Raw genomic sequence first — 26,632 nt, forward strand, 5'->3', positions numbered from 1 at the left:
GGTAAGTAAAGTATATTTGGTAAGAGTGTGGGCTTTAGAGCTACACTGCCCAGGGTCTGGTTCTGATACTTAATAGTTATGTGAGTGGCCGGGCACGGTGGCTCACGCCTGTAATCCCAACACTTTGGGAGGCCAAGGCAGGCTGATCGCAGAGGCAGGCAGGAGTTTAAGACCAGCCTGGGCAACAAGCAGAAACCCTGACTCTACAAAAATTAAAAAATTAGGAGGCCGAGGCGGGCAGATCACTTGAGTTCGGAAGTTCAAGACCAGCCTGGTCAACATGGTGAAATCCCATCTCTACTAAAACTACAAAAAATTTAGCCAGGTGTGGTGGCACCCACCTGTCATCCCACCTACACGGGTGGCTGAGACACAAGAATCACTCGAACCGGGCTGGGTGCGTTGGCTCACACCTGTAATCCCAGCACTTTAGGAGGCCAAGGCGGGTGGATCACCTGAGGTCAGGAGTTCGAGACCAGCCTGACCAACAAGGTGAAACCCTGTCTCCACTAAAAATACAAAAATTAGCCGGGAATGGTGGCTGGTGCCTGTAATCTCAGCTACTTGGGAGGCTGAGGCAGGAGAATTGCTTGAACTTGGGAGGCAGAGGTTGTAGTGAGCCGAGATGGCACCATTGCACTCCAGCCTGGGCAACAAGAGAGAAACTGCATCTCAAAAAACAATAAAAATAAAAAAAATAAAAATAAAAAGAATCACTTGAACCCGACAGGCAGAGGTTGCAGTGAGCTGAGATCATGCCACTGCACTCCAGCCTGGGCAACAGAGTGAGGCTTTGTCTCAAAAAAAAAAAAAAAAAAAAAAAAAAAAAAAAAAAAGTCGCCAGGCATGGTGGCAAGCACAAGTAATGCTGGATACTCGGGAGGCTCTGGTTGGAAGATTGCTTAAGCCTGGGAAGTCAAAGCTGCAGTGAGCCATGGTCGCACCACTGCACCTCAGCCTGCATGACAGAGAAAGACTCTGTCTCAAAAATAACAATAATCTTGTGACCTTAGGCAAATTACTCTGTGTTGTAATTTCCTCATTCATAAAATAGGGTAATAGTAGCCATTCCATAAAGATAATAATAAATGAAGAATTAAATGAGTGGATACATGTAAAGAACATTGCCTATCATACAGTAAGTGCTCAACAGATGTGAGCTACTGTCATTATCATTGTCATTATCATTAAGATTATCATGGCCAGGCGCAGTGGCTCAAGCCTGTAATCCCAGCACTTTGGGAGGCCGAAGTGGGTGGATCACAAGGTCAGGAGCTCGAGACCAGCCTGGCCAACATAGTGAAACCCTGTCTCTACTAAAAATACAAAAATTAGTTGGACATGGTGGCGCGCGCCTGTAGTCCCAGCTACTCAGGAGGCTGAGGCAGGAGAATTGCTTGAACCCGGGAGGCAAAGGTTGTGGTGAGCTGAGATCACATCACTGCACTCCAGCATGGGCAAGAGCGAAACTCTGTCTCAAAAAAACAAAAAAACAAAACAAAAAAAAAGACTATCATTACAGGTTGGGTAACTCTAATCCAAAATGCTTAGGACCAGAAACGTTTCAGATTTTGGATTATTTTGGATTTGGGATGCTCAACCTATATCCTTTTCTGTGGACCATCATCCCATATCTTATAACTATAGCGCACCTCTGTCTCTACTTTCTTCCGTTCTTCCAGATCCAGACGGTCCTGGTCAGCTTTCTGGTCTCGATTGAATTTCTCCAGCTCCTGGGCCAGGGTAGCTGCTCTCTTGCTGGCTTCTTCTTTCAACCGGTGGTATTTCTTCACCTGTGGTAGGGACAGGGAAGGAGAACAGGGATGACCAAGTCAGCAGATATCAGCCCAGGGATCTCCTCCCTGCCAACCCCTTCCAGAGCTTACCTGATTCTCCTCCAAGGTCAAATCTCTGCCCTGACTCTGACTCTCTTCTTCCATCCGTTCTTCAAACTCCTGCCGGGCCTTCTCCACTGACAGCATCTCCTTCTCCAGCTCATCCATGTCACCTTTACGCTTCTTGTAGTGCTTCTGAGCATTCTGCAGAGACTTCTTGGCTGCTTCCAGCTTCTTGATTTTGTGGGAGGTGTTCTCCTTGGCTTTGATGTACTGAGGCCGCTTCTGGTTCAATTCTGAGTCCTTCTCCCTTTTGCCAGAGGGGTGGGGGAAACCAGTGAGCACTATGGAAGAAGGGAGGGTTCCCAGGCTTTTCACCCAAAGGAGAGCTTGAGCCCCTGAGCCAACCTCAGGGAATTACTTAAAAGAACATGGGCGTAATGCCCCACAGATCCTGAAAAAAAGGGGCAGTCTGACTACTCCCTGAAAGGTATGACTTCAGCCTGGCATTCCAGCCACTCCATAAGGCAAAGCTACCAACTCTGCCTCAACCCTGGCCAGGAAGCTCATTAACAACTCCCAAGAACATCCTGTATTTATTTAGTTGGCCCCTCAAATTCCTATCCTTTAAACTTCTAGCTTCAGTTTCCTCTTCTAGGAAGGCCTTCTCAGCCACTCCATTGGCTCGGCCTCACATTGGTTCCTCTTTCTTGGCAAGGCCACCACCCCTTTTGAGTTCTCCCTCATCTGAGTACCTGTCTACCCAGGGCCTGAGTGCTTAAATATTCTATTTGTCTAAACTGCAAGTCAAGAAATGTGCCTGGTTCTTACAAAAGCAAGTTAGGAGAATAACAGAGAAATGAGTATAGGTACTGAACTCCGGGCTCAGAGGAACCCTAATAAACAGCACGGCCTCTTGGTTTCCCACAAGTTGCAGGCCCAGGTCTGCCTCTTACTTGATCTCCTTCTCAATCTGCTGCTGCTCCCGCATCATTTTGCCCAGCTCCTTCTTCTTCTCCTTCAGTTCATCCTCCACCTTGTCCATACGCTTCTTGTCCTTCTCGATCTCCTTGTTCTTTGAGGCCAGTTCCTTGTTGAGCTTCTCAATTTCCACTTCATTATGGTAAAGCTTAAAGAGCTGCAGCTGTACCTGAGCCCGTACTACCTCATCCTTCAGGCGCTGGTAGCGGTCAGCCTGTGCAAACAGGGGAATGGTGGCAGGGGTGCATCGATAAGGCACTGGCTCCATCCTGGTCCCTCAGAGCCAAGAGGTAGCTTGGCCACCTACCTCTTCTTTCTCCTGCTTTGCTTCCTTGCGTTCAGCCGCAATATTTTTCTTGCGATGGTAATTAAACTGTGTGTCCTCTTCAGCCTTCACCATTTCCTTCTTTCGCTTGTCATACTCCTGCGCCAGCTCCCCAGAACGACTAATCTCTTCAAATAGAGCTGTCCTCTCTTTGGGGTTCTTCATGGCAATAGATTCCACAGCACCCTAGTAAAGGTCGAAACACTCTTCCACTTCAGACCCCAGCCAACCCAGTTCACCTTACCCATTTCCACTCCTTCACCCAGAAAAAGTTACCAACTTTCTCTCCCATGCCCCTGCTGCCACATTTCACACTGGGCTTTGAAGACAAATTCCTTGCCCTCTGAGGAGCACAGGGAGCCAAAGGGACAAAGACAACAAAGTGTTATGTGCAGTAACAGAAGCAGCATAGGAAAAGGACAAAATGAAGCTTGGGGGTAGGAGACTGATAGGGATATCTATCTCAGAAGGCTTCCCAAAGGTGACATCTGTGCTGAGTTTGGAAGCTGGAGGGAAACTAACCAAGAAAATAAAAGAAAAAAGGTGGCCGGGCGCGGTGGCTCACACCTGTAATCCCAGCACTTTGGGAGGCTGAGGCAGGCAGATCACCTGAGATCAGGAGTTCAAGACCAGCCTAGCCAAAATGGTAAAACTCCATCTCTACCAAAAATACAAAAATTAGCCAGGCATGGCGGCGGGCGCCTGTAGTCCCAGCTACTTGGGAGGCTGAGACAGGAGAATCACTTGAACCCTGGAGACGGAGGTTGCAGTGAGCCAAGGTCGTGCCACTGCACTCCAGCCTAGGTGACAAGCGAAACTCCGTCTCAAAAAAAAAAAAAAAAAAAAAAACAAGAACAAAAAACAAACAAACAAAAAAAACAGAGAAAAAGTTATTCTATGTAGAGGAAAAGTAATATGCAAAGACCTGTAGGCCAAAGAAAGCAGGTGAATTTGCAGAACCATAAATGGTTTATGTAGGCTGGAGTGCAAGGCTGGAGAAGAACATGCAGATGGTATTTGGATTTTGATGATGGTGTTTCCTAAATGATAGGCTTAGGAGTTTGGATCTCATCCTAAGGCAATAGTTCTCAAATTTCGGCCGACATAATAAACTGGAGAGCTTGGTAAAACACAAACTGCTGTGCCCCACCCCACAGTTTCTTCCAAGTCAGGAAGTCTAGGATAGGGCCTGAGAATGTGCATTTTCTAACATGTTACCAGGTAATGCTGATACTGCTGGTCTGGAGACTACAGTTTAAGAACCACCATTGTAAGGCAATACGGAATCACTGAAATGTTTTAAGGAAAAAAGGGAGGGGAAACAAAACAAATGTGTGTCCTCATAAGATGAACCTGGCTCAGGGGCCAGACTGAAGTTGGGAAGCTCAGTGAACAAGGTGCTACACTAGTTCAAGGGAGAGATGATAAAGCCTGAGATGGAGCAGACAGAGTGGGGATGGGACATGGTCTGGCAAAAACCAGATAGCCAATAACTGTTAAAAACGCCCACCTGGAAAACGAGGAAGTTACGAGCTTTGATGAGAATGCCCAACTTCTCTAATTCCTCACTGTACTCATGTAGTTGGACCACTTTGTTGTTGATCTTGTACTCAGAAGAACCCCCTACAAGACAATGCATGAGTTGGCAAGGGTCAGGCCTCCTTCCTGTCCCAATCAACTAGTCTAGCCACCTCCCAGGACCCAAGGAGAGCTTTCTGGCCAGCCTCACCCACCTACAATGACACGGGCAAAGGTACGGTCCTCAGCACCCTCCTCAGAGTAGACCATGCTGACAAAGGCCCGGTTGGCAGCTGGCTTGCCCACAGGAGCTCCATGGATCAGGTCCCGCAGGGTCTTTACCCGCAGGTTGCTGGTTTTTTCACCTAGCACAAAGCTGATGGCATCCATGAGATTTGACTTACCTAAGGGAAGAGGGACGAGGCAGTAGAGGGAAAGTCAGGATGAAGAGGAGAGGAAAAGGAATAAAGATATTGAGATGAACAAAAATGTCCCCTAATCACTCAGTACTCAGACTAATGGGAAGAGAGACTACTCCTCTGTCCCCATAAAGACTGAGCACAACCAAAGCTCTGGGTCAAAGGCTTAGGAAAAACAGTCCTTTTGCAGTTACTATATAGCAGCCAGAAGCTAGAACCCAGGACAAGCGTAGTGACTCACACCTGTAATCCCAGCACTTTGGGATGCCGAGGCAGGAAGATCGCTTGAGGCCAGGAGTTTGAAACCAGCTTGGACAACAAGGCAAAACCCAGTCTCTACAAAAACTTTAAAAATTAGCTGGGCATGAGCTACTCGGGAGGCTGAGGAAGGAGAATTCCTTGAACCTGGGAGGCGGAGGTTGCAGTGAGCCGAGATCGTGCCACTGCACTCTAGCCTGGGCGACAGAGCGAGACTCCATCTCAAAAAAAAAAAAAAAAAATTAGCTGGGCATGGTGGCATGCGCCTGTAGTCTCAGCTACTCAGAAGGCTGAGGAGGGAGGATCGCTTGAGCTCAAGAGTTCAAAGCTGCATGAGCTATGATGACACCACTGCACTCCAGTCTGGGTGACAGAACAAGACTCTCTTTAAAAAAATAGTGAAAAAAAAAAAAAAGAGGAAAGAATAGTTTAAAAAAAGAAGCTAGAACCCAATCTAAAGAAATGGTATATTCACAGAATGGATAGTTTTACAACCTTTAATGACATGGACAAAAGCCCACAATAAGTGAAACAAAAAAGACACAAAACTCAACGATGTTAAAATAATATAAAGTGGGCCGGGCATGGTGGCTCACGCCTGTAATCCCAGCACTTTGGGAGGCTGAGGCAGGTGGATCACCTGAGGTCAGGAGTTCAAGACCAGCCTGACCAATATGGTGAAACCCTGTCTCTACTAAAAAAATACAAAACTTAGCTGGGCGTGGTGGCGGGCGCCTGTAATCCCAGCTACTTGGAAGGCTGAGGCAGGAGAATCGCTTGAACCTGGGAGGTGGAGGCTGCAGTGAGCCAAGATCGTGCCACTGCACTCCAGCCTGGGCAACAGAGTAAGACTCCATCTCAAAAAATAATAATAATAAAATAATAATAATAATAATGTAAAGTAAAATTTAAAAATAGGCTGGGAGGAGGGGAAAATGGGAGTTTTTTTTTTCTTTTGAGATGGAGTCTTGCTCTGTTGCCAGGCTGGAGTGCAGTGGCGTGATCTCAGCTCACCACAACCTCCGACTCCCTGGTTCAAGGGATTCTCCCACCTCAGCCTCCCGAATAGCTGGGATTACAGGCACACGTCACCACACCCAGCTAACTTTCTGTATTTTTAGTAGAGACAGGGTTTCACCATGTTGGCCAGGATGGTCTCGATCTTCTGACCTTGTGATTCGCCCACCTCGGCCTCCCAAAGTGCTGGGATTACAGGCATGAGCCACCACGCCTGGCCTGGGAGTTGTTTTTTAATGGGCATAGATTTTCATTTTTGCAAGATGAAAAAGTTCTAGAGATCGTTTGCACAAAAACGTGAATATATTTAACACTACTGAACTGTACACTTAAAAATGGTTAATTTAGGGAATTTTAGGTGTATTTTACCACCATCTAAAAAAAGAGCATATTCCTGTTGTGATACAATATGAAACACACAGCATCATTTATGATGTATCTTGCCAAAAATATTTAACCTGAATCTATTTTTTTCCTTTTTTAAATTTTTTGTTATAATAAAGACAAGGTCTCGCTGTGTTGCCCAGGCTAGTCTTGAACTCCTGGCCTCAAGTGATCCTCCCGCCGTGGCCTCCCAAAGTGCTGGGATTACAGGCATGAGCCACCATATCCAGCCTAATTTGAATCTAAACAAGCCTTCAGACTTATCTTCCAGTTCCTAGGAAATACAGCAATACAATATAGAGGAACATAGTAAGGTTTTCATGAGGAAATCTTAACACAAACACAGAATGTGGGATGTTCTCAAAGACAAATGGCCTGGTCTTTTCAAAAAGTCAGTGTCTAAAAAGAAAGGTTGAGCCGGGCACGGTGGCTCACGCCTGTTATCCCAGCACTTTGGGTGGCCGAGGCGGGCGGATCACCTGAGGTTGGGGAGTTCCAGACCAGCCTGACTAACATGGAGAAACCTCGTCTCTACTAAAAATACAAAATTAGCTGGGCATGGTGGCACATGCCTGTAATCCCAGCTACTCAGGAGGCTGAGGCAGGAGACTCGCTTGAACCTGGGAGGCAGAGGTTGCGGTGAGCCAAGATCGCGCCATTGCACTCCAGCCTGGGCAACAAGAGCAAAACTCCATCTCAAAAAAAAAAAAAAAGTGAGCGAACCATTCCAAAACATGAGAGATTTCTGAGACATAGGTAAACAGTGCACAAACTTTGACTGGACTCTGGTTCCAAAGTAACAAAAAGACATTTGGGGAGCAAGTTAAGGAAGCTTAAATATAAACTGGATAATTGATGACATGAGGAAATTTTCTTAGTTGTGATAACTGAATAGTGGTAGTACAGGAGAATGATGATTTTAAGAGGTGAATGCTGAAGCACTTAGGGGTGAAATGTAATTGAGTCTGTAATTTACTTCCAAATGACTAAGTAATGCACATATATGCTTGCAAATTTTCATAATAAAACTTGGGAGAAGAGAAGGCATAGGAAACAAATATATGAAAACGTAAACAGTGCAGCAGTGATTGCCTCTGAAAAGGAAACTAAGCAGCTAGGGTCAAGGGAGTCTTCTTTTTACTACTGTATATCCTTAAGGATTTTTAAAATTGTATACCATGTGCATGTACCAGCTATTCAAATAAATAAGGTTTTCAACATTAACAGTGGCTATCTTTTCAGTAGTGGAGTTACAGCTTTTACTTTGTTCATTTTAGAATCTGAAAACAAAAAAGGTTTCATTTATTTATTTTATTTATTTTTTGAGATGGAGTCTCGCTCTATCGCCCACGCTAGAGTGCAGTGGTGCAATCTCGGCTCACTGCAAGTGAGCCGAGATTGCACCTACCAAGTTCAAGTGATTCTCCTGCCTCAGTCTCCTGAATAGCTGGGACAAGCGTGTGCCACCACACCTAGTTAATTTTTGCATTTTTAGTAGAGATGGGGTTTCATCATGTTAGCCAGGCTGGTCTCGAATTCCTGACCTCAAGTGATCCACCCACCTCGGTCTCCTAAAGTGCTGGGATTACAGGCATAAGCTACCACGCCCAGACCTTATTCATTTATTTATTGAGACAGGGTCTGACTCTGTCACCCAGGCTGGAGTGCAGTAGCAGTATCACAGCTCTCTGCAGCCTTGACCTCCTTGGCTCAAGTGATCCTCCTGTCTCAGCCTCCCAAGTAGCTGGAAGCATGGGCATAAGCCACCATGCCCAGCTAGTTTTTGGATTTTTGCAGAAGCAGGGTCTCCCTATGCTAGGCTGGTCTCAAACTCCTGAGCTCCAGAGATCCTCCACCTTGGACTCCCAAAGTGCTGGGGTTACAGGCATGAGCCACTGTTCCTGGCCAAAAAAATAGATATTGTTTTAAAAGTTTAGGCCGGGTGCAGTGGCTCATGACTGTAATCCCAGCACTTTGAAAGGCCGAGGCAGGCGGATCACCTGAGGTCAGGAGTTTGAGACCAGCCTGGCCAACATGGTGAAACCCCGTCCCTACTAAAAATACAAAAATTAGCCAGGCACGGTTGTGTGCCTATAATCCCAGCTACTCGGGAGGCTGAGGCACGAGAATTGCTTAAACCCAGGAGGTGGAGGTTACAGTGAGCTGAGATCGTGCCACTGCACTCCAACCTGGGCGAGAGAGAGAGACTCTGTCTCAAAAAAAAAAAAAAAAAAGAAAAAAAAAGTTTAGTCGGGCTGGTGGATAAGGAGGAACAGTTTAGTCTCTATAATTTCTATCTCAAGACTGTCCCTAAAGAACTTATATATGACTTTGAACTGAAGATCTGATTTCCAACACCTTTCTACTCAGCCATAAAAACAGCAGCCCAAGTCCTTCCATAGAGACGGTATAAGACTATGATTAGGTTGGACACGGCATCTCACGCCTGTAATCCCAGCACTCTGGGAAGCAGACGTGGGTGGATCACTTGACCTCGGGAGTTTGAGACCAGCCTGGACAACATGGCAAAATCCCATCTCTACAAAAAATACAAAAATTGGCTCGGCATGGTGGCACACTCCAGTTGTCCTGACTACTGGGAAGGCTGAGATGGGAGGGTTGCTTGAGCCCGAGAAGTTGAGGCTGCAGTGAGCCATGATTGTGCCACTGTATGCCAGCCTTGGTGACAGAGCAAGACCCTGACTCCAAAAAAAAAAAAAATAGGCCAGGCGCGGTGGCTCACACCTGTAATCGCAGCACTTTGGGAGGCCCAGGTGGGCAGATCACGGGGTCAGGAGTTTGAGACCAGCCTGAACAACGTGGTGAAACCCCGTCTCTACTAAAAATACAAAAACTGGCCGGGCATAGTGGTGCACGCCTGTAATCCCAGCTCCTCAGGAGGCTGAGGCAGGAGAACAGCTTGAACCCGGGAGGCAGAGGTTGCAGTGAGCTGAGATCACGCCACTGCACTCCAGCCTGGGCGACAGAGAAAGACTTCATCTCAAAAAAAAAAAAAAGAAAAAAAAGAAAAGAATCACTTGAACCCAGCAGGCAGAAGTTGCAGTGAGCCGAGGTCATGCCACTGCACTCCACTGTGGGCGTCAGAGTGAGACTCCGTCTAAAAAAGCTTGCAAACTTGGGCTTAGAACCAACAGACCAGGTTCTAATCTTACTTTCACTACTACTTAGCTGACCTTCCATTCCCTCACCTGGAAAAAGATGAAAAAAAACCACAACTCACGGGTCTAAAAATATGTGCGGCACATACTTCTCTATTGGAGTGGCAGGAGCACAGGCATGGGTTCTGAGAACCACGGACAAGTTATCACACCTCTGTGCCTTAGTCTCCTCATGTATAAAACGAAGCTATTGGCATTTTCCTCCTAGGGTCATTTTGAGAATTTAAATGTAAAGGGTCCCTTGGCTGGGTGCAGTGGCTCATGCCTGTAATCCCAGCACTTTGGGAGGCTGAGGCAGGCAGATCACTTGAGCCCAGGAGTTTGAGACCAGCCTGGCCAACAGGGAGAAACACCAACTCTACTAAAAATACAATAACTAGCCAGATGGGGTGGCGCACGCCTGTAGTCCCAGCTACTTGGGAGGCTGAGGCACGAGAATCACTTGAACCCAAGAGGCAGAGGTTGCAGTGAGCCAACATCACGCCACTGCACTCCAGCCTGGACAACAGAGCAAGACTGTCTCAAAAAAAAAAAAAAAAAAAGAAAAGAAAAAGAAAAAGAAAAAACAGGGTCCCAATAAATAAAGTACTTGACACACAGAGTAGGTACTCAATTAATTAGTCCTATCCTAAGTCTGGACTCAGCTGTCTCCCTCATCACAGCAGGACTAGCACATCATGCAGACCAGGAGTCAGCCTTTTAGGAACCAATATCCAACCTTTGGGCTTCTCCCATCATTTCCAGGGAGGACAACATCATCTCACAACCACAAGCCTCTCTAATCACAATCAATACGGTAAACATTTTCGTAATATATATTATGGACTGAACACCAGTAAAACGTTTCAAGGAATGTCTGCTTTAGGGTACTCACAGGCCAATGAAGATACAAAAACATGCACCATCAATATAGGACTTAATAAACATTAATGTGTACCAAGTGTCTACGGTATGCCACAGAGGAAGACTCACTCACCAAAGGGACTAAAGGAATGGCTTGTAGAGGTGGGCCTTGAAGAACGGGGGCAAGTGGGGGAGTGCCACGGCCCTTTTCAGAACAGCTGGGAATACAAATCTACTAATGCTGAGGGGACTGAATGCCAAGAGGTACATCCTAGCTCTTCCAACAGGGGCCACTACACTAAAACCCGAGGAAACTGGGTGGACACCAAGCATTAGCCCTCCAGGCCAGTGGTTCTCAAACAAGTTGGGGGGTTGGGGGAATCACACACACCCTCTGTGACATCTGGCAATGTCTAGAGACAGTTTTGATTGTCATGCCTGGGGAGCAGGGGTGCTACTGTTATCTAGCAGGTAGATGCCAGAGATGCTGTTAAACATCCTACAATGCACAGAGCACATCCCACAGCAAAGGATTATCTCGCTGGAAATGTCAATAGTGCCACTGTTGAGACACTCAGTCTCCAGGAAAGGTACTCAGTATGTGCTACTTCAGCAAGGGCAGCCTCTTAGGCTAGGATATCATTCAGCTAGAACATCTCTGGGGTGGAAGAATACAGCAGGATTCCAAATGGACATCTGAGGTGAGAGGAATCCACGGTGTATCGTTTAGAGTTGGGAAGACACAAAATAGAGGCTTTACCTGACCACCCTTTCTAAAGACACCACCTAAGTCACTTTATCACATCCACCTGTCTCATTTCCTGTATAGCACTTATGACAGCCTAAAACCATCTTATTTTCTCCTTATCTTCTTTCCCCTCTGGAATATAAGTTCCCTGTGAGCATGGAGTTGGTTTATTCTATTCTCCGCTGTTTCCACAACTTGCAACTGAATAACTCCTGATAAACAATAAGCATTCAACAAATTTGGTAAATTAGTTAATTTCGGCTTTTGACGGTTTCGGTGGTAGGAAAGGGGCGAGTTCGAGGCAACTACCTCTGACATAGCGGTGGGGGGTGGGGATCGACACCTCAAGCATTCTAAAGACTGGAGCGCTGGGTCTGAAATTCAAAAGTGCCGCCTCCAGAGAAGAGTAGAAAGGAGTTGGAGTGTACCAATGCGAGGCGAGAGAGGACGCTGGGCTGAAAAAGAAGTGCACCGTTTGGGACCGAAGGCCACGGGAGAGCTACCAGCGTCCCCACATTCTCCGGAGGGGGTCAAGTAAGGCTGGGAAGCCGGCTCCGGCCGGTCCGGCGGGGAGCCGCGCGGCGGAGGACTGAGCTGGCGGGAAGCTGGCTCCAGACGCGACTCCTTTGGCGGGAGGGGGAAGTAGGCGGGGTCACTGGCAGCTCGGCCTGTACCACTGGGCCGGGGCGGGAGCCGCGCAGGAAGCGGCAAGTGACACCTGGAAGGGGTTCGAGTTAGAGCACCCGCGCGGGGAGAGTGGGTTCGAGCAGAACCCCCTCTGGACGGGCAAGGAACCCGTAAGGGTCCGCGACGTTTCAGGTTACATGGGCTGGGTTGTACTACTCTGGCACCGGATAAGGGGTCCAGGCCGGGACGTGCGCAGGGCCGCGGCCAGGTTTATCTCACCAGAGCCATTGGGTCCAATGATGGCGGTGAACCTCTGAAATGGTCCGATAATCTGTCGACCCTTGTACGACTTAAAGTTCTCAATCTCAATCAGTTTCAGGAACCCCATGACGGCCGCGGCGCCGGCGGCAGTAGGACAGGCCGCGCCGTACGCCCGAGAACTGAGGTAGCCCGCGCGGGAAACGCCGCAGTGCAAGCCGGGCGACCGGCAAATGTCGCGAGAATACGTCCAGGCCTAACGGGATTTTCGCCTTCCGGCAGGAGTGGGACCAGGGGCGGGGACTGATGTTGCGTATACGAGGAGCGAGCTGACGACTGGCGTGGTGCCTCCGCCCCCCTTTCTTGTTGCATGGCAACAACAAACACTTGCTCCTGCGGACCAGATCCCCGGAGGAGTTGTTGCTGGGCGGACTCAGAGCAGTTCTTGAGGTTCAAGGAGGCGGGGGAGACCTGAGCTCACGCTTGCTGAGACAGAAGTCACAGCAGGATTATGCCCCTCAGGGCAAGAGGAAGGTGGGAGCTCGGCTGTGGCTTTAGCCTGGCCAGCTTTCAAGGCTAGGACAAGGACAGGGTCGGGAATTGGAAGGACCCGGGGGGAGCGGAGAGCTGGACGGGAAGGAGGGGCCAACGGGAGGATTCAGTGTTAGGTGATCTCAGACTTTGCTAATGGTGGGGTGGGATTGGTGGCGGGACGGGTTGCGAAGGCGGATGGGTTGTGAATGGGACTGGGGCTACTCCCAGGCAACGGATACAGGCTGGGGAAGGCTACGGCCTGAGATACTACCCCTATCCCCTGCCTCCCTCCTGTTGTACCAAGCAGAGTTCAGAAACTGCCGCCGTAACCCAAGAACAAAGTTGCATGCAGAGCCAACCTAAGAGCTTCGAAATCGGGATTCCTTACTGAGAAAGGTATTTTGTGTGAACCCCCAGGAGTCAGGGTCCCTAAGCCAGCGCTCTCCACCTCCACCTACCTCTGCCTCCATGCCTCTCCCCCATCCCATTCCCACAGCTCTATACCACAATGCCACCTTACCTCTCTTCCCTCTCTGCTCTCTATCATTAATAAGGCAGGGGCCTTAGCAATCCAAGAAGCTTAAAATGTCAGCTGAATCTTCCCCTTCAGTGACCTTATACTGTGATGGCAGGTGAAACCAGTAGGTAAGTTGGTGCCATTCTCAGACTTAAACATAGAAAGGATCTGGTGGTTGCCATAATTATTCCTTTAACTATTTATTAAATTATGTCCGAAGGCTAGAAAGAGTCCTAAAGACTTAGGACAAGTCCAGGAAAGTGAGGAAGTGGCTGGGCATGGTGGCTGACAACTGTAATCCCATCGTGAGGGAGGCAGGCCAAGGCAGGAGGATCACTTGAGACCAGCAGTTCAAGACCAGCCTGGGCAACATAGTGAGACCCTATCTCTACTAAAAATTTAAAAATTAGCTGGGTGTGGCAACTCTCACCTCTGGTCTACCCAGGATGCCGAAGCAGGAGGATCACTTGAGCCTGGGAGGTTGAGGCTGTAGTGAGTGGTGTCCGCACCACTTCACTCCAGCCTAGGTGACAGAGCAATACCCTGTCTCAAAAATAAATAAAGAGAGGAAGCTTGGTAGATGGAATCTAGTAGGGGAGCCATAAATGAAGTTCAGTTGGGAGAAACAATCAGGCTGAGGGGATAAAATGGCTAAAAGACAGCAATCTCATGTAATCCATGGGGAAATACTGTTCCCTTTTAAAAGATGAGATGGTGAGCCTGGGTAACATAGCAAAACCCAATCTCTACAAAAAAATTTTAAAAATTAGGCAGGCATGGTGGCACACACCTGTAGTCCCAGCTACTCAGGAGGCTGGGGCAGGAAGATCCTTTGAGCCCAGGAGTTTGAGGCTGCAGTGAGCCATGATTGCACCACTACACTCCATCCTGGGCAACAGAGAGAGACCCCATCTAAAACAAATTAAAAATAAAATAAATTTTATTCTCTGCCTCAGCCTTCCAAGTAGCTAGGATTACAGGTGCCCACTGCCACGCCTGGCTAATTTTTTTGTATTTTTAGTAAAGACAGGGTTTCACTATGTTGGCCAGGCTGGTCTTGAACTCCTGACCTCCTGATCCACCTGCCTCGGCCTCCCAAAGTGCTGGGATTACAGGCGTGAGCCACCGCGCCTGGCCAAAAATAAAATAAATTTTTAAATTTAAAAAAGATGAGATGGCACTTGGGGGGAAAATTAAATTGGATCCTTATCTCACACCATACACAAAATGCAACTCCAAGTGGATTAAAAACCTAAGTGATGCCGGGCACAATGGCTCATGCCTGTAATACCAGCACTTTGGGAGGCCGAGGCAGGAGAATTGCTTGAGTTCAAGACTAGCTTGGGCAATATAGTGAGACCCCATCTATATTAAAAAAAATTAAATGGGGCCAGGTGTGGTGGCTCATGCCTGTAATCCCAGCACTTTGGGAGGCCAAGGAGGGCGGATCATAAGGTCAGGAGATTGAGACTATCCTGGCTAACACTGTGAAACCCCATCTCTACTAAAAATACAAAAAATCAGCCGGGCATATATGTTCAACTACTTCACAGGTACAAAATGGAAAACAAAACAAAACACCAAAAAGATCCAAATAGCTATAGGAGGAATTAAAGAATCACGCTCCAAACAAAGGAACAGCACATACAAAGGCCCTGGGGTGGGAACAGTTACTGTGTTGGAGGACTTGATCAGCTTGCCTGGAGCACTGTAAGCAAGGGAGACAGTGGTTTGAGACAAACTGGAGAGGTGTGCAGGAACTAGATCTTGAAAGCCCACAGTAAGGAGTTTGGATCTGATTCTAAGTATAGTGGGAAGCTAGTGGAGGATTTAAGCAGGTGAGAGACATGATCAGATTTATGTTTGCTAAAGTTTTTTTGGCTGCAGCTTTGGCTGGGTTACATGCCAAAAGTGAGCTTCCCAAAATATGAAGGAACACAGGCAAATTTAAGCTTTCTAGCCTTTCATTTGACCAGAAAATAAGTAATAAAAGTAAAAAAAAAAAAAAAAAAGGGTGGGGGGACATATATTTCAGAAAAGAAAGCTGCTTCTGGTTTCTGTGATTGGGCTATAGGAGTCAATAGAGGAAGCTGGAATACCAACATGGAGACAGTTGTGGTTATTCAGGAAGCTGGCAATGGTGGCTTGGATAAGGGTTATTTTGAAAGAAGAAGGAGTGAGGGAAAGGAAGGATTAAAGGATATCTCCTAGGTTTTTGGCCGGAGCAACTTGGTGAATGGTGGTGCCACTTACTGAAATAAGGAAAACTGAATAGAGTATAATGAAAAAGGAGTGTTGTAGATGTGTTTGAGGCTTAGAAAGGTGAGCAGGGGTCAGATCATGAAGAACCTTATAAATCTGGCAAAGGGGGTTGGGCCTTATAAGCACTGGGGAGCCATTGCTTTAAAGGTGCTTTCAAAGGCTTTACGCTGAGGAGTGCCATGGTCAGATTTGCTTCCCAAAGATCACTCTGGTAGCCAGTGCAGAGAAATCCAGTGCAGAGAGGGTAACGTTGGAGCAAGAGAACCCAGTGGGGCTCCTGAGATACTGCCTGACACCAGATTGTGAGGCCTGAATTAAGCTGGTGACAGCAGAGATGGAGGGCACAGATACGAAATATATCAGGAAGTAAAATCAGTAGGAATCAATAACTGCTGAAATATTATAGGGAGAAAGGAATGGGGGTGGCGTGTAGTCAAAGATGGTGGTCGGCACTGATGGGCCATTCTACCTCCCTTTTGCTCCAGATGTATAACATAAAACAGTCAACAGATACCAAGGAAGCAGCAGCCATCGAGGCTAGAAGAAATCGAGAAAAAGAGCGACAAAACCGATTCTTCAATGTGCGGAACCGAGTCATGGGGGTGAGTGGGTAGTAGGGACTGTTGCTCAGGATCAGGGCCACCTCACTCTTACACCTGGAGAGGAACGTGTAACAGTGCCCATGATAGCCCTTCCCCTGATTCAAGTAGGCCCCTAGGGCAGGAAAGGAAAGAGAGGGAGAGAAGGCACCCACCCCTACAGGCCTGGGAAGAGCTTTGGAAGAGGGATAGGTCAGTGCAGGGGAAGAGACTAGGGGAGACGGCTGACCCTTCTCCAGTCAGCTCTGGGCCATGTGACCTGGTTCTTGAGACAGGCAACATGGAGCTAAAAGAGGCCTAAAGAATATTTGGAGTCCGGGTGCAGTGGCTTACACCTGTAATCCCAGCACTTTAGGAGGCTGAGGTGAGCAGATCACACAAGGTCAGGAGATAAAGACCAGCCTGGCCAACGTGGTGAAACCCTGTCTCTACTGAAAATACAAAAATTAGCTGGGCGTGGTTGTGCATGCCTGTAATCCCAGCTACTTGGGAGGCTGAAGCACAAGAATCACTTGAATCCAGGAGGAGCAGGTTACAGTGAGCCGAGATCACACCATTGCACTCCAGCCTGAGCGACAGAGTGAGACCCTGTCTCAAAATTACTGCATATACCTAAACTATCTCTGCAAGGCTATGTTAAGAAACTTAACCAGGCTGAGAGACAGAGATGGAAGGGACACTTACGCCTCACTAAACTGTATTCCTTTTTGTATGATTTTGAAATGTGATAAATGAATTATAATAAAAATAAAGAGAAAATATTGATAGTTTAAGAAACAAAATATTGCTAGGTGAGTGGATAGAGGGGGGATGCAGCATGGTATTCTGGAAAAGACCCCGTAAGTATTTAAGGCCAGGTCTGCTGACTGTTATGTGTGTGGCTTTGGATAAATCACCTGTCTTCTCTGAGCCCCAGGCTCCTCTTCTGTAAAATGAGGCTGAAGGAAGTCAGGTGAGTGTTAACACACAGTGGCAGCTTTGAAAACCAGTGCATAGTGCCTGCCGTAAGAAGTTGGCTAGGGTATTAGTGTTCTGATTGAGATCCAGCTGACAAGCTGACAAGCATTTCCTCGGGGCCTGCTCTGTGCCAAGTACTGTGTTGGGCAGTGGGGATACGAAAATGACTAAGGCCCAGTTTCTGCCCTGAAAGGGTTCACAGTCTGGTGGAGGAGAGAATACAGAGAGGCGAACATCAATATAATGTAGACAGTGGGTTCTAGATTCTACAGGAGTAGAACCTGCCTGAGGGGTCAGGAAAGTGAAGGCTGAGCTGGTCTCGAAGGACGAATTGGAATTTGTGTAAAGAGGGGAGGAAAGTGTTCCAAGTGGAGGGAGCAGCTTGAGCAAAGGCTATTGGTTCAAAACAGCCTAAGATATTCAGGGAACTGTAAGCACAGCTCATAAGGGTAAGGTGGGACTAAGAGATGAGGCCAGAGAAGGAGGCAGAGGCTAGACCATGGAGAGGCTTACAAACCATGCTCAGGAGCTAGAACTTTATCCAGTAGGTACTGGGGAGCTACAGGATTCTGAAACAGGTAAATTCTAAGAAGTTTGTGGTAGGACATTGAAGGCCCCCTGCTGGGCCCCTACTCTGATTGTGCTCCTTTCTTTGGGATCAGGTGGATGTCCAGGCCCTGAACAACCAGGTGGGAGACCGAAAGCGTCGGGAAGCAGCAGAAAGAAGCAAGGAGGCAGCTTATGGTAAAAGCCAAAAGCCAGGGGCCAGACAAGGGTGTAAAGAAAGAGCTCGAGTGGGCTGAGGTAGGGCAGTTCTGCCTCTGTGGCCTGAGGCCCTGGGGTGGTGGGACAAACTGGATGGACCTTGAGAGTAGAGGATATGCTAAGTGGACTCTGTCCCTCCTGGGGTATCTTCTCCATATCCTTGCTCACCACCCCCAGGTACCAGCCAGGTGCAGTATGATGTGGTAGTCCAGATGTTAGAGAAGGAAGAGGCAGATCGAACACGTCAGCTGGCCAAGAAAGTCCAGGAGTTTCGGGAGCAGAAGCAGCAGCTCAAGAACGGGCGTGAATTTAGTCTTTGGGATCCAGGCCAAGTCTGGAAGGGGCTTCCAACCTATCTTAGTTACAGTAATACCTATCCTGGTCCAGCCAGCCTGCAGTACTTCTCTGGGGAAGATCTAGACAGGGACACACGGCTAAGAATGCAGCAGGGGCAGTTCAGGTACAACTTGGAAAGGCAGCAGCAGGAGCAACAGCAAGCCAAGGTTGATGAGAATTATGCAGGTAAGCAGCCCGGCCCTCCAGACTCAGAGACCTGAGGCCTAGTGGGGATCTTTCCTAAGCTGAGTACAGCACCCAGGGGACCAAAACTGTGTGGGGAGGTCCAGTTATCCATAGGGTTGGTGCTGAAATGTTAGGTTGTGCAGACCCCAACCTCCCTGACTTCCTTCAGTAACTGACAGTGTAGCATTGTTCTTGATTAGTTTGGCACTCCATTACGTGGAGGCAGCACAGTGCAGACAGACCTAATGGCTCTGCCACTTACTAGCTGGTTTGGGCAAATGAATTTTCCCTTCTGTGCTTCAGTTTCTTCATCTTTAAAATGAGAATAATAATTTATACCACATAGAGTAGCTACTATTATGATATTGTCTGTGGCCACATCCTTCTCTTCCATTAGAAGAAGCCCTTCAAGGGCAAGGACCATGTCTTATCTACTTGCACTGTTCACCCTTCACATCAACCCTGTTACAGCACTCTGTTCTGTTGGACCACTTATTGTAGTTGTAGCTAATTGTGAAAGTATTTGTTTAATATCTGTCTTCTCCCTAAAATGTCAGCCTACTGAAGATGAACCATCTCTTTCATGTCTACCCATCTCCCAGTTGCATAGTACAGTGTCTGACAGGTCTTAGGAACAGCAAGGAGCTCAGTGTGGCTGGAGCAGAAAAAAATTGTCAGTACCTTTGCTCATGCCATGCCCTCAGCCTGGAATGCCCTTTGCTCTTTTAGCCTGTATACAAAATGTATTTCAAGGATCACCTCTTCCTGGAAGCCTTCCTCTTTTCCACCACCCAAAACCCTCTTAATACCCTGTGTACATCCCTGCCATTGCTCTTGCCAGATTGTGGTCTATCTATGTTTGATCTGTGTCCCCAACTAGACAGGGAGTTCTCTGAGGACAGGATTTAATTCGATGGTATCATTAGAACCCAGCACATGGCCCTTAGACTGAGATTCAGAGATATGAAATGATTTACCCAAAATCACACAGCTCAGAAGCAGCAGAACTGACATTGGGACCCAGGTCCATTGGAGGCATCTTTTAGTTATGCACTTGAGAAATCGTTGTTGCTGCACCTAGTTCCTTCCACATCCCTACAACTCGGACACTAACCCCCTCCTAAACATTTGTACACACACAAACACAAAACTTGCTGAACAAGTGGCTGGATGAGTGAAACAGGAATGGAGCAAGCCAGTACAGTACCCCAGCCATATTTCTCTGTGTAGATGCGCTCAGTAACCAGCTGCGCCTCGCCATGGACGCACAGGCCACCCATCTGGCCAGGCTGGAGGAGTCCTGTCGTGCGGCCATGATGTGTGCCATGGCCAACGCCAACAAAGCGCAGGTATGGCCTGAGCCATGCAGTACCTTGGGCTCTCCCCAACTCCTGAACAAAATCCTGGGGAACCTTAGCCATATTCTTCCTCTTACATCCCCTCTTAAATCAGCATCAGCCCTCTCATCTGAGTACTCCCCCTTCACTGAAGGCCCCTCTTAGGGTACAAGTCACTTCTCCCCACCTCCAGAAGCAGGATGACTTGAGAATAGAACATTGCCCTCTCATCCTCCGCTTCTCAGTCTAAAGGCTTCCTGAAGGCAGAGAAGTTCCCCGCCCATTCTCCCCAACACATATTAGGGGCATTGAAAGGCCATGCAGTATCTGTTCTTTCTCCTTGAGATGGAAGAGTAGGGCCATGTTCCCCCCTCCCCTGTGACAGAGTTCCCTGAGGTTGGGCACCCAAATGTTTGCATTTGGGGGCTCCACCAGGCAGCTGTGCAGGCTGGGCGTCAGCGCTGTGAGCGTCAGCGTGAACAGAAGGCCAACCTTGCGGAGATCCAGCACCAGAGCACGAGTGACCTACTGACTGAAAACCCCCAGGTCGCCCAACACCCTATGGCTCCCTACCGGGTCCTGCCCTATTGCTGGAAGGGCATGACTCCAGAGCAGCAAGCTGCCATCAGGAAAGAGCAGGAAGTACAACGCTCTAAGAAGCAAGCACATCGTCAGGCTGAGAAAACACTGGATACTGAATGGAAAAGCCAGACCATGAGCTCAGCCCAGGCAGTGCTGGAGCTAGAAGAGCAGGAGAGGGAATTGTGTGCTGTATTTCAAAGGGGTCTAGGATCCTTCAACCAGCAGCTGGCTAATGAGCAAAAAGCCCAGTGAGTTCTAGGTGGTAGTGGTGGAGATAAATGCCAAGGGAGGGAGAGGAGGGATGGTGAGGAACCATGGAGAGAGGGAAAGCATGTCAGCTGAGACCTCTGGACTTCTTTCACAGGCAGGATTACCTGAATTCAGTAATCTACACCAATCAACCTACAGCCCAGTATCACCAGCAGTTTAACACCAGCAGCCGCTAAGTTCAGGATGTTTATCTCTCCCTTCTCCTCCATCAAGCTCACAGGTGGTTAGGAGTCAAAGAGAAAAATGCTGCATACTCCCACCTTCTAACCTAGGTAATAAAGTTCTGCACTCAAAATCAAGTCCACATGTTGTAACAGGACACAAAGTATTATGAAGGTACTGCCTTTCCCACCCCACCCTGGAGCTCTGAGCATCCAACCCTGTCACAGCCTTCACATTTCTTCCCCATGCCAGGCCCCCTAGCACACAACACTGCCTACACTCTGTGAGAAAAAGAGACTTTATTAGGCACAGAGGGCGACTGGTAGGCAGTTACAAAATGGCTACTGGGCTTCCTCCCAAGCTGGAGAGTAGTACCCCAGGGAAAGGAAGGGCAGAGGAGCGTGTGTTTTCTCTGCCTTCTCCCTTCAAGGCTGCATACGAATGGCCCCATCCAGCCGGATGACCTCTCCATTGAGGAATGGGTTCTCGATGATGGCCTGTACCAGGTGAGCATACTCAGCAGGGTCACCCAGTCGGCTAGGGAAGGGCACTTGGCTGGCCAAGAAGTTGCACACTTTCTCTGGGAGGCTGGTCAGCAGTGGGGTGCCAAACAGACCTAAACAATATAGCCAAATTCAGAGACTCACCCTTGCTTTCATGTTTACCTGGTTCTTCCTTACTTTAGCCCTACTTCTTGGTGCTTCTCTGGGGCCCAAAGATAAAAGGCTGCTGCTGCTTAGGTGGCGGATACCTTCCCCTCTCAACTGTCCATGGATCCCACCCAATCCCAGGTATGATGGAGAGAGGGGATATGTCTACCTGGGGCAATGGTCATCACCCGGATACCTATGGGAGCCAGATCCCGAGCAATGGGCAGTGTCATGCCCACTATTCCCCCCTTGGAAGCAGAGTATGCAGCTTGTCCAACCTGGAGAAAGAGTAGAGGTCATAGGTGGGAGGGCCCCAACAAGTCACTTAGGAGGCATAAGTCTTACCCCTGCCCACACACCTGACCCTCGAAGGCAGCCACACTGGCAGTGTTGATGATGACCCCACGTTGGCCTCCCTGGTCTGGTTCATTCTGGCCCATCTCACCAGCCACCAGGCGGATCACATTGAAGGTGCCCATGAGATTCACCTGTAGGATAGATGGAGACATGCTATAGGACCTGAGGCAGAAGAAGCCTTTGTCCCCTAAAAACTTTGGGGTCCTCCACAGCCAGATACTTCTTACTCCCACCATCCCTGGAGAACTTCCAAGGCCTTACATCAAGAACTCGCTGGAAGTCTTCCAAGGTATGGGTCTGGCCCTTCTTTAAGTTGTACGTCTTGCTAGCCACCGCGATGCCTGCACAGTTGACAGCTACATCCACACGGCCAAACTTTCCTTTTGCTAGAGCCAGAGCTGTTTGCACATCCTTCTCAGAGGTCACCTTCAAAGGGAGAAGTGGAGAAGGTATTCATCTCCCAGCACCCACTCTTCACCACTAAACCTGAGGGAGGGCAGGGCAGGGCATGCCCAGTCCTTGGGTGAGAAGAGATTTGTGAGAAGGGAGAGGCCAAGAGAAAGGTTGTAAAACTTGAGAGATAGCCTGGGTGCGGTGGCTCATGCCTGTAATCTCAGCACTTTGGGAGGCCGAGGTGGGTGGATCACTTAAGATCAGGAGTTTGAGACCAGCCTGGCCAACGTGGTGAAAACCCGTCTCTACTAAAAATACAAAATTAGCCGGCATAGTGACACATGCCTGTAATCCCAGCTACTTGGAAGGCTGAGGCAGAAGAATCGCTTGAACCCGGGAGGCAGAGGTTGCAGTGAGCTGAGATCGTGCCATTGCACTGCAGCCTGGGCAACAGTGAGACTCTGTCCCAAAAAAAAAAATTGAGAGAGTAGGTCAAAGGTGAAAATATTAGGTAATATAGAGCAGTGTTGCAAAACATTTTTCAAATCAATACCTTCTTGATAAATTCACATGCTCCTGAAGATTCTTAATTGCTGTGGATCAGAGCACTAATGCAACCCTGTTGTGAGGCCGGGTGCAGTGGCTCACACCTGTAATCCCAGCACTTTGGGAGGCCGAGGCGGGCGGATCACGTGAGATCAGGAGTTCAAGACCAGCCCGGCCAACATGGTGAAACCCCATCTCTTCTAAAAATACAAAAAAAAAAATTAGCTGGGCGTGGTGGCAGGTGCCTGTAATCCCAGCTACTTGGGAGGTTGAGGCAGGAAAATCGCTTGAACCCAGAAGATGGAGGTTGCAAGGAGCTGAGATTGTGCCACTGCACTTCAGCCTGGGCAACAGAGCGAGACTCCATCTCAAAAATAAAAATAAAAAATAACCCTCTTGTGAGAATTATTGATAGGAAGATAAACTAGCTTTTTTGTATCCTTACCTGCTAAGATGATTTCATCAAGTTTCACTTTCTGTAGTTTGTTTCATGAAAACAAGTTTTTTGACTTTGTAAATATAAAATTACAAGGCACAAAATGCATTTTCAAACCATACATAACTCCTCCAGGAGATTGTTATGTCCAATCCCCATCCTCATTGTTGTGAATCCCAGCTTTAGAGAATCCTTATCACAGGTGGTCCCACAGTGCTTGAAGGCTCAGGCCAAAAGAGACAAGGAGATGGGTCTACCGCCCCCATAGAGGAGACCCCTATGGGAGGGACCCCCACAGGTTCCCAGGCCGGTGTTGGTGACCTCATGCACACCCTGGGAGAGGAGAGGTGACCCCACTTACGTCGGCTGGGGCGAAAACGCAGTTGTTTCCTAACTTCTTGGCCTGGGCCTCCCCACCCGAGTTGGGCAGGTCCAGAAGCACAGCAGAGGCTCCCTGCCCCACAAGTCGCTCCGCCGTGGCCAGGCCCAGGCCCGAGGCTCCTCCGGTTATTACCGCCACCAGGCCCTGTCAAAAGGGACATGGTCAGGGTCAGCTGTTACATTGCCCAGACCATCCCCACGCTGTCGCCTGCCTGTTCTCCAGGCTTCTGAGGAGAAGGGGGGAGGGGAGAGGTCGTGGTCACCCCTGCGGGTAAACTAGGTGTGCTGCTTCTCCTCAGCGTTGGGACCTCGGGGGCAGAAGGGATCTCATCCCCAGACAGCCCGTCCCGTGACGATAGATAGATAGATGATAGATAGATAGATAGATAGATAGATAGACAGACAGACAGACAGACAGACAGACGCGCCGCGGAGTGTTGACTTTCACCTCGAGCCCAACGGCCACAATACCAGGCCTACATAAGCATGACCCTTTCCCTCGAAACCGATCTCTTTCTCCTAGTTCCACGGCCGCGCTGTCCCGGCCCGTAAAGGAAGGCAAGCAACAGAGGCAAAGAACCTTCTACCTTCACGCTCCGACACGCTGCTGCCATCTTGTCGCCGGCCACTCCACGGGATGGGGGCGCGGGCGCTCGTTGATTGGCCGAGGCAAAGCGGCGGAAGGGGCGGATGCGACGGGCCGGGGCGTCTGCCGCTGCCGCATGAGACGTGGGGGCGTGGCCTGGTACGCTAGTCCTTTGGCCAGAGGGCGGATTCCGCCTGCTAAGGTATCCCCAGAGTTATTTCAACTGGGGAAAGAGACCAATAGCAGAAGTACAATACCACAACACCCCTCGCCCTACTCTCTAGCTGGCCTTTTGGCAAGTGGCCTGCTCCGCGTGGGGGAAGAGGGGTGGATATTGAGAACGGATGCCTTTCTCCTCTGAAAAAGTCTTAATTCAAGTATGAATGTATTTGAGACTCCTATATGCTAGACGGTGTGCGGGGCACCTGGGATACCCAGCGGAATAATAAAAGATTCATGCCTTCCAGGAGGGCACAGTCCAGGTGGAGAAAGAGAATTACAGTACAGACACAGACGAATGGACGGAACCAGATTCTGGGACACTCAGACAAGGAGATCCAAAGATGAGGAGTCTGAGTTAGAGAGAGAGAGCCATGTAAAGAGAAATATGTTGAGGCCGAGATAGGAAGAGAGATGCCAGGTAGGATCACAGAGAGATGAATGTGGAAAGCCGCTAAGAGAGATGCTTGGAGACAGACATTCTAGGACAGCTGCTGAGAAGCACAAACCTAAAGAGGCAAAAACATCTTTCATCAGTTCAGGCTTTGCTACTCTCCTCTATCTTTGTCTAATTTAAGTCCAAAAGCCCAGATCACACACTGCAGATTGGACTTCAACCAGAGACTATTATTTAAGACCCAGGTCTTTGTCATCCTAGAACATCTTTCAGGCAGCTTCCAGAAGCTATGTCATTAGAGTCTTGAGCCCAGATATCTAATCTGTCTTCCTTCTATACTTTTCCTCAAACCAAAGTCTTCAGGCCATAAATCTTAGCCCACCATTTCAGCCTCAGAACTGCTTTATGTTTTCTCTATCTGAAATATCTCCCCCCACTTGCTTTCTCACCCAGGAAGATTCCCCTCCAGGCCTTCTAGTTGTTGACAGCCACCACACTCATAATCACTACACCGTATTTACCAAAGGATTTAGCACACCGGTCTCACAATTTTCCTATCTACATGAAGTGCTTCCATCAATTTATAGCACTCTTCATCCGGCCCAATATGCTGTAGCCACAGTGGCCTCCTTTGTGTTCATCTTTGCATTAGCTGCTCCCTCTGCTTGGAATGCTCTCCCCTGATCTTTGCATGACTGCTTTTATTTTTTTTCATTCAGAACTAAGCTTAAATATCACCTTCCCAGAGGGGTCCTCCCTAAATATTCAAACTGTAGCCACCTAGACACTATCCCATTGCATATTTGAATTCTCTTCATAGCACTTGCATGTCCGTAATCCATTTTCCAACCTTAGGGCCAGATGTGCTGTGGAATTCAGAGTTTTTTTCAATTTGAGAAAGGAAGACATGTAATTTATATTACATAACTCTTTAAAAAAACTAGTCAAACATAACTTTTTGTATAGTCTATATTATATAACTATTGAGAAAAGCCTGGAGCATCGTAATGAAATATTAATATTTCTGAAGTGAAAGGTATGAAAATTCACACCAAGTGTGAATAAAGACTATAAATAGCCTCACACTACTTCAGGTCAGGTTTTGTCATCTATTGAGTTTGGGCTCCAAAGTATGAAAAAACAACCTTATGCTTTTCAGAAGTTTTGGCATTGCAGGATTGTGCCTACAGGCTTGTGAGCCTGCATGCTCCGCTAACCTGGCCTTGTTTGTGTAGTTCTCCCCCTGCTGGAAGGTAAGCCCCATGGCACCAGGGGCTTGTCCAGCTGGTTCACCCAATGCCGAGAACACTGCTTGGCGTGTACAAGACACTTAAAACAAATGTGTGAAATAAATGAATTAATGAATTAATCTTGGAAGAATTTCCAGGCCCAGTTTCATGATTCTTTCACCTGCCCAACTCCGGGAACCTTCACCTCCTCTCTACTTTAACCACCTGTCCAGGCCACCTTATTGCACTTGTCATTCCCTGGAATAACCTCCTGCCCTCCCCAGCATCTACACACCATCTTTTCTCTCTCTGACCATGTTCTCGAGTTGTCTTGGATCTCTTCCCCTCTACCGCTTTTTTTTTTTTTTTTGAGATGGAGTCTCCCGCTGCCCAGGCTGGAGTGCAGTGGCGCATCTTGGCTCACTGCAACCTCCGCTTCCTGGGTGCAAGCAATTCTCCTGCCTCAGCTTCCAGAGTAGCTGAAATTACAGGCATGGGCCACCACGCCTGGCTAATTTTTGTATTTTTAGTAGAGATGG

General features: G+C 48.3%; 3 protein-coding genes across 11 annotated transcripts in view; 1 reads left to right on the forward strand and 2 right to left on the reverse strand.

Moving 5' to 3' along the window:
- Window positions 1–12,594, reverse strand: part of SMC1A (structural maintenance of chromosomes 1A) — a 44,777-nt gene extending 32,183 nt beyond the window's left edge. Inside the window, exons 1-8 of one of the 6 annotated variants that reach the window (XM_063803996.1) lie at window positions 12,414–12,588; window positions 11,817–11,962; window positions 4,875–5,063; window positions 4,652–4,764; window positions 3,124–3,327; window positions 2,792–3,030; window positions 1,887–2,145; window positions 1,653–1,793 (exon numbers count right to left, since the gene is read on the reverse strand). In XM_063803996.1, the coding sequence (XP_063660066.1) occupies window positions 1,653–1,793; window positions 1,887–2,145; window positions 2,792–3,030; window positions 3,124–3,327; window positions 4,652–4,764; window positions 4,875–5,063; window positions 11,817–11,859 (1,188 nt within the window). In that variant the 5' untranslated portion in view covers window positions 11,860–11,962; window positions 12,414–12,588. Of the gene's footprint in view, window positions 1–1,652; window positions 1,794–1,886; window positions 2,146–2,791; window positions 3,031–3,123; window positions 3,328–4,651; window positions 4,765–4,874; window positions 5,064–11,816; window positions 11,963–12,413 lie in introns of all 6 variants that reach the window. The other 5 variants (XM_063803995.1, XM_063803994.1, XM_016943264.4 and 2 more) reach the window with 5 other exon arrangements.
- On the forward strand, window positions 12,508–21,036 carry RIBC1 (RIB43A domain with coiled-coils 1). Of its 4 annotated transcripts, XM_009439121.3 has the most exons (9): window positions 12,508–12,926; window positions 13,234–13,322; window positions 13,481–13,571; window positions 16,191–16,307; window positions 17,924–18,005; window positions 18,204–18,548; window positions 19,779–19,897; window positions 20,321–20,715; window positions 20,832–21,036. In XM_009439121.3, the coding sequence occupies exons 4-9, from the start codon at window positions 16,191–16,193 to the stop codon at window positions 20,911–20,913; spliced, it is 1,140 nt and encodes a 379-aa protein (XP_009437396.1). In that variant the 5' UTR covers window positions 12,508–12,926; window positions 13,234–13,322; window positions 13,481–13,571; the 3' UTR covers window positions 20,914–21,036. The 4 variants fall into 4 exon arrangements, with proteins under 4 accessions (XP_009437396.1, XP_001145941.1, XP_016798757.1 ...); XM_001145941.4 differs by lacking the exon at window positions 13,481–13,571; XM_016943268.2 differs by lacking the exons at window positions 18,204–18,548; window positions 20,832–21,036 and having other exon boundaries at window positions 12,663–12,926; window positions 20,321–20,719.
- A 145-nt stretch (window positions 21,037–21,181) lies between these two features.
- HSD17B10 (hydroxysteroid 17-beta dehydrogenase 10) lies at window positions 21,182–24,336 on the reverse strand. Its single transcript, XM_003317473.7, has 6 exons — window positions 24,250–24,336; window positions 23,643–23,807; window positions 22,168–22,332; window positions 21,909–22,037; window positions 21,719–21,827; window positions 21,182–21,515 (listed from the first exon to the last, which is right to left on the reverse strand). The coding sequence occupies exons 1-6, from the start codon at window positions 24,274–24,276 to the stop codon at window positions 21,325–21,327; spliced, it is 786 nt and encodes a 261-aa protein (XP_003317521.1). The 5' UTR covers window positions 24,277–24,336; the 3' UTR covers window positions 21,182–21,324.
- Between the last annotated feature and the right edge of the window lie 2,296 nt (window positions 24,337–26,632).

This window comes from Pan troglodytes, chromosome X, assembly GCF_028858775.2.
Source record: "Pan troglodytes isolate AG18354 chromosome X, NHGRI_mPanTro3-v2.0_pri, whole genome shotgun sequence".
NCBI classification, from domain to species: Eukaryota; Metazoa; Chordata; class Mammalia; order Primates; family Hominidae; genus Pan; species Pan troglodytes.

What these genes read in the sequence shown, in the direction of transcription:
- HSD17B10 (XM_003317473.7), bottom strand. Translation starts at nt 24,276, where the DNA reads ATGGCAGCAGCGTGTCGGAGCGTGAAG. An exon ending in CAGCGTGTCGGAGCGTGAAG is followed by an intron (nt 23,808 to 24,249) that starts GTAGAAGGTTCT and finishes CCCTTTTGACAG; the next exon opens with GGCCTGGTGGCGGTAATAAC. An exon ending in GCGTTTTCGCCCCAGCCGAC is followed by an intron (nt 22,333 to 23,642) that starts GTAAGTGGGGTC and finishes CTCCCTTTGAAG; the next exon opens with GTGACCTCTGAGAAGGATGT.
- RIBC1 (XM_009439121.3), top strand. Translation starts at nt 16,191, where the DNA reads ATGTATAACATAAAACAGTCAACAGATACCAAGGAAGCAGCAGCCATC. An exon ending in GGTTGATGAGAATTATGCAG is followed by an intron (nt 18,549 to 19,778) that starts GTAAGCAGCCCG and finishes TTCTCTGTGTAG; the next exon opens with ATGCGCTCAGTAACCAGCTG. An exon ending in GCTAATGAGCAAAAAGCCCA is followed by an intron (nt 20,716 to 20,831) that starts GTGAGTTCTAGG and finishes CTTCTTTCACAG; the next exon opens with GCAGGATTACCTGAATTCAG.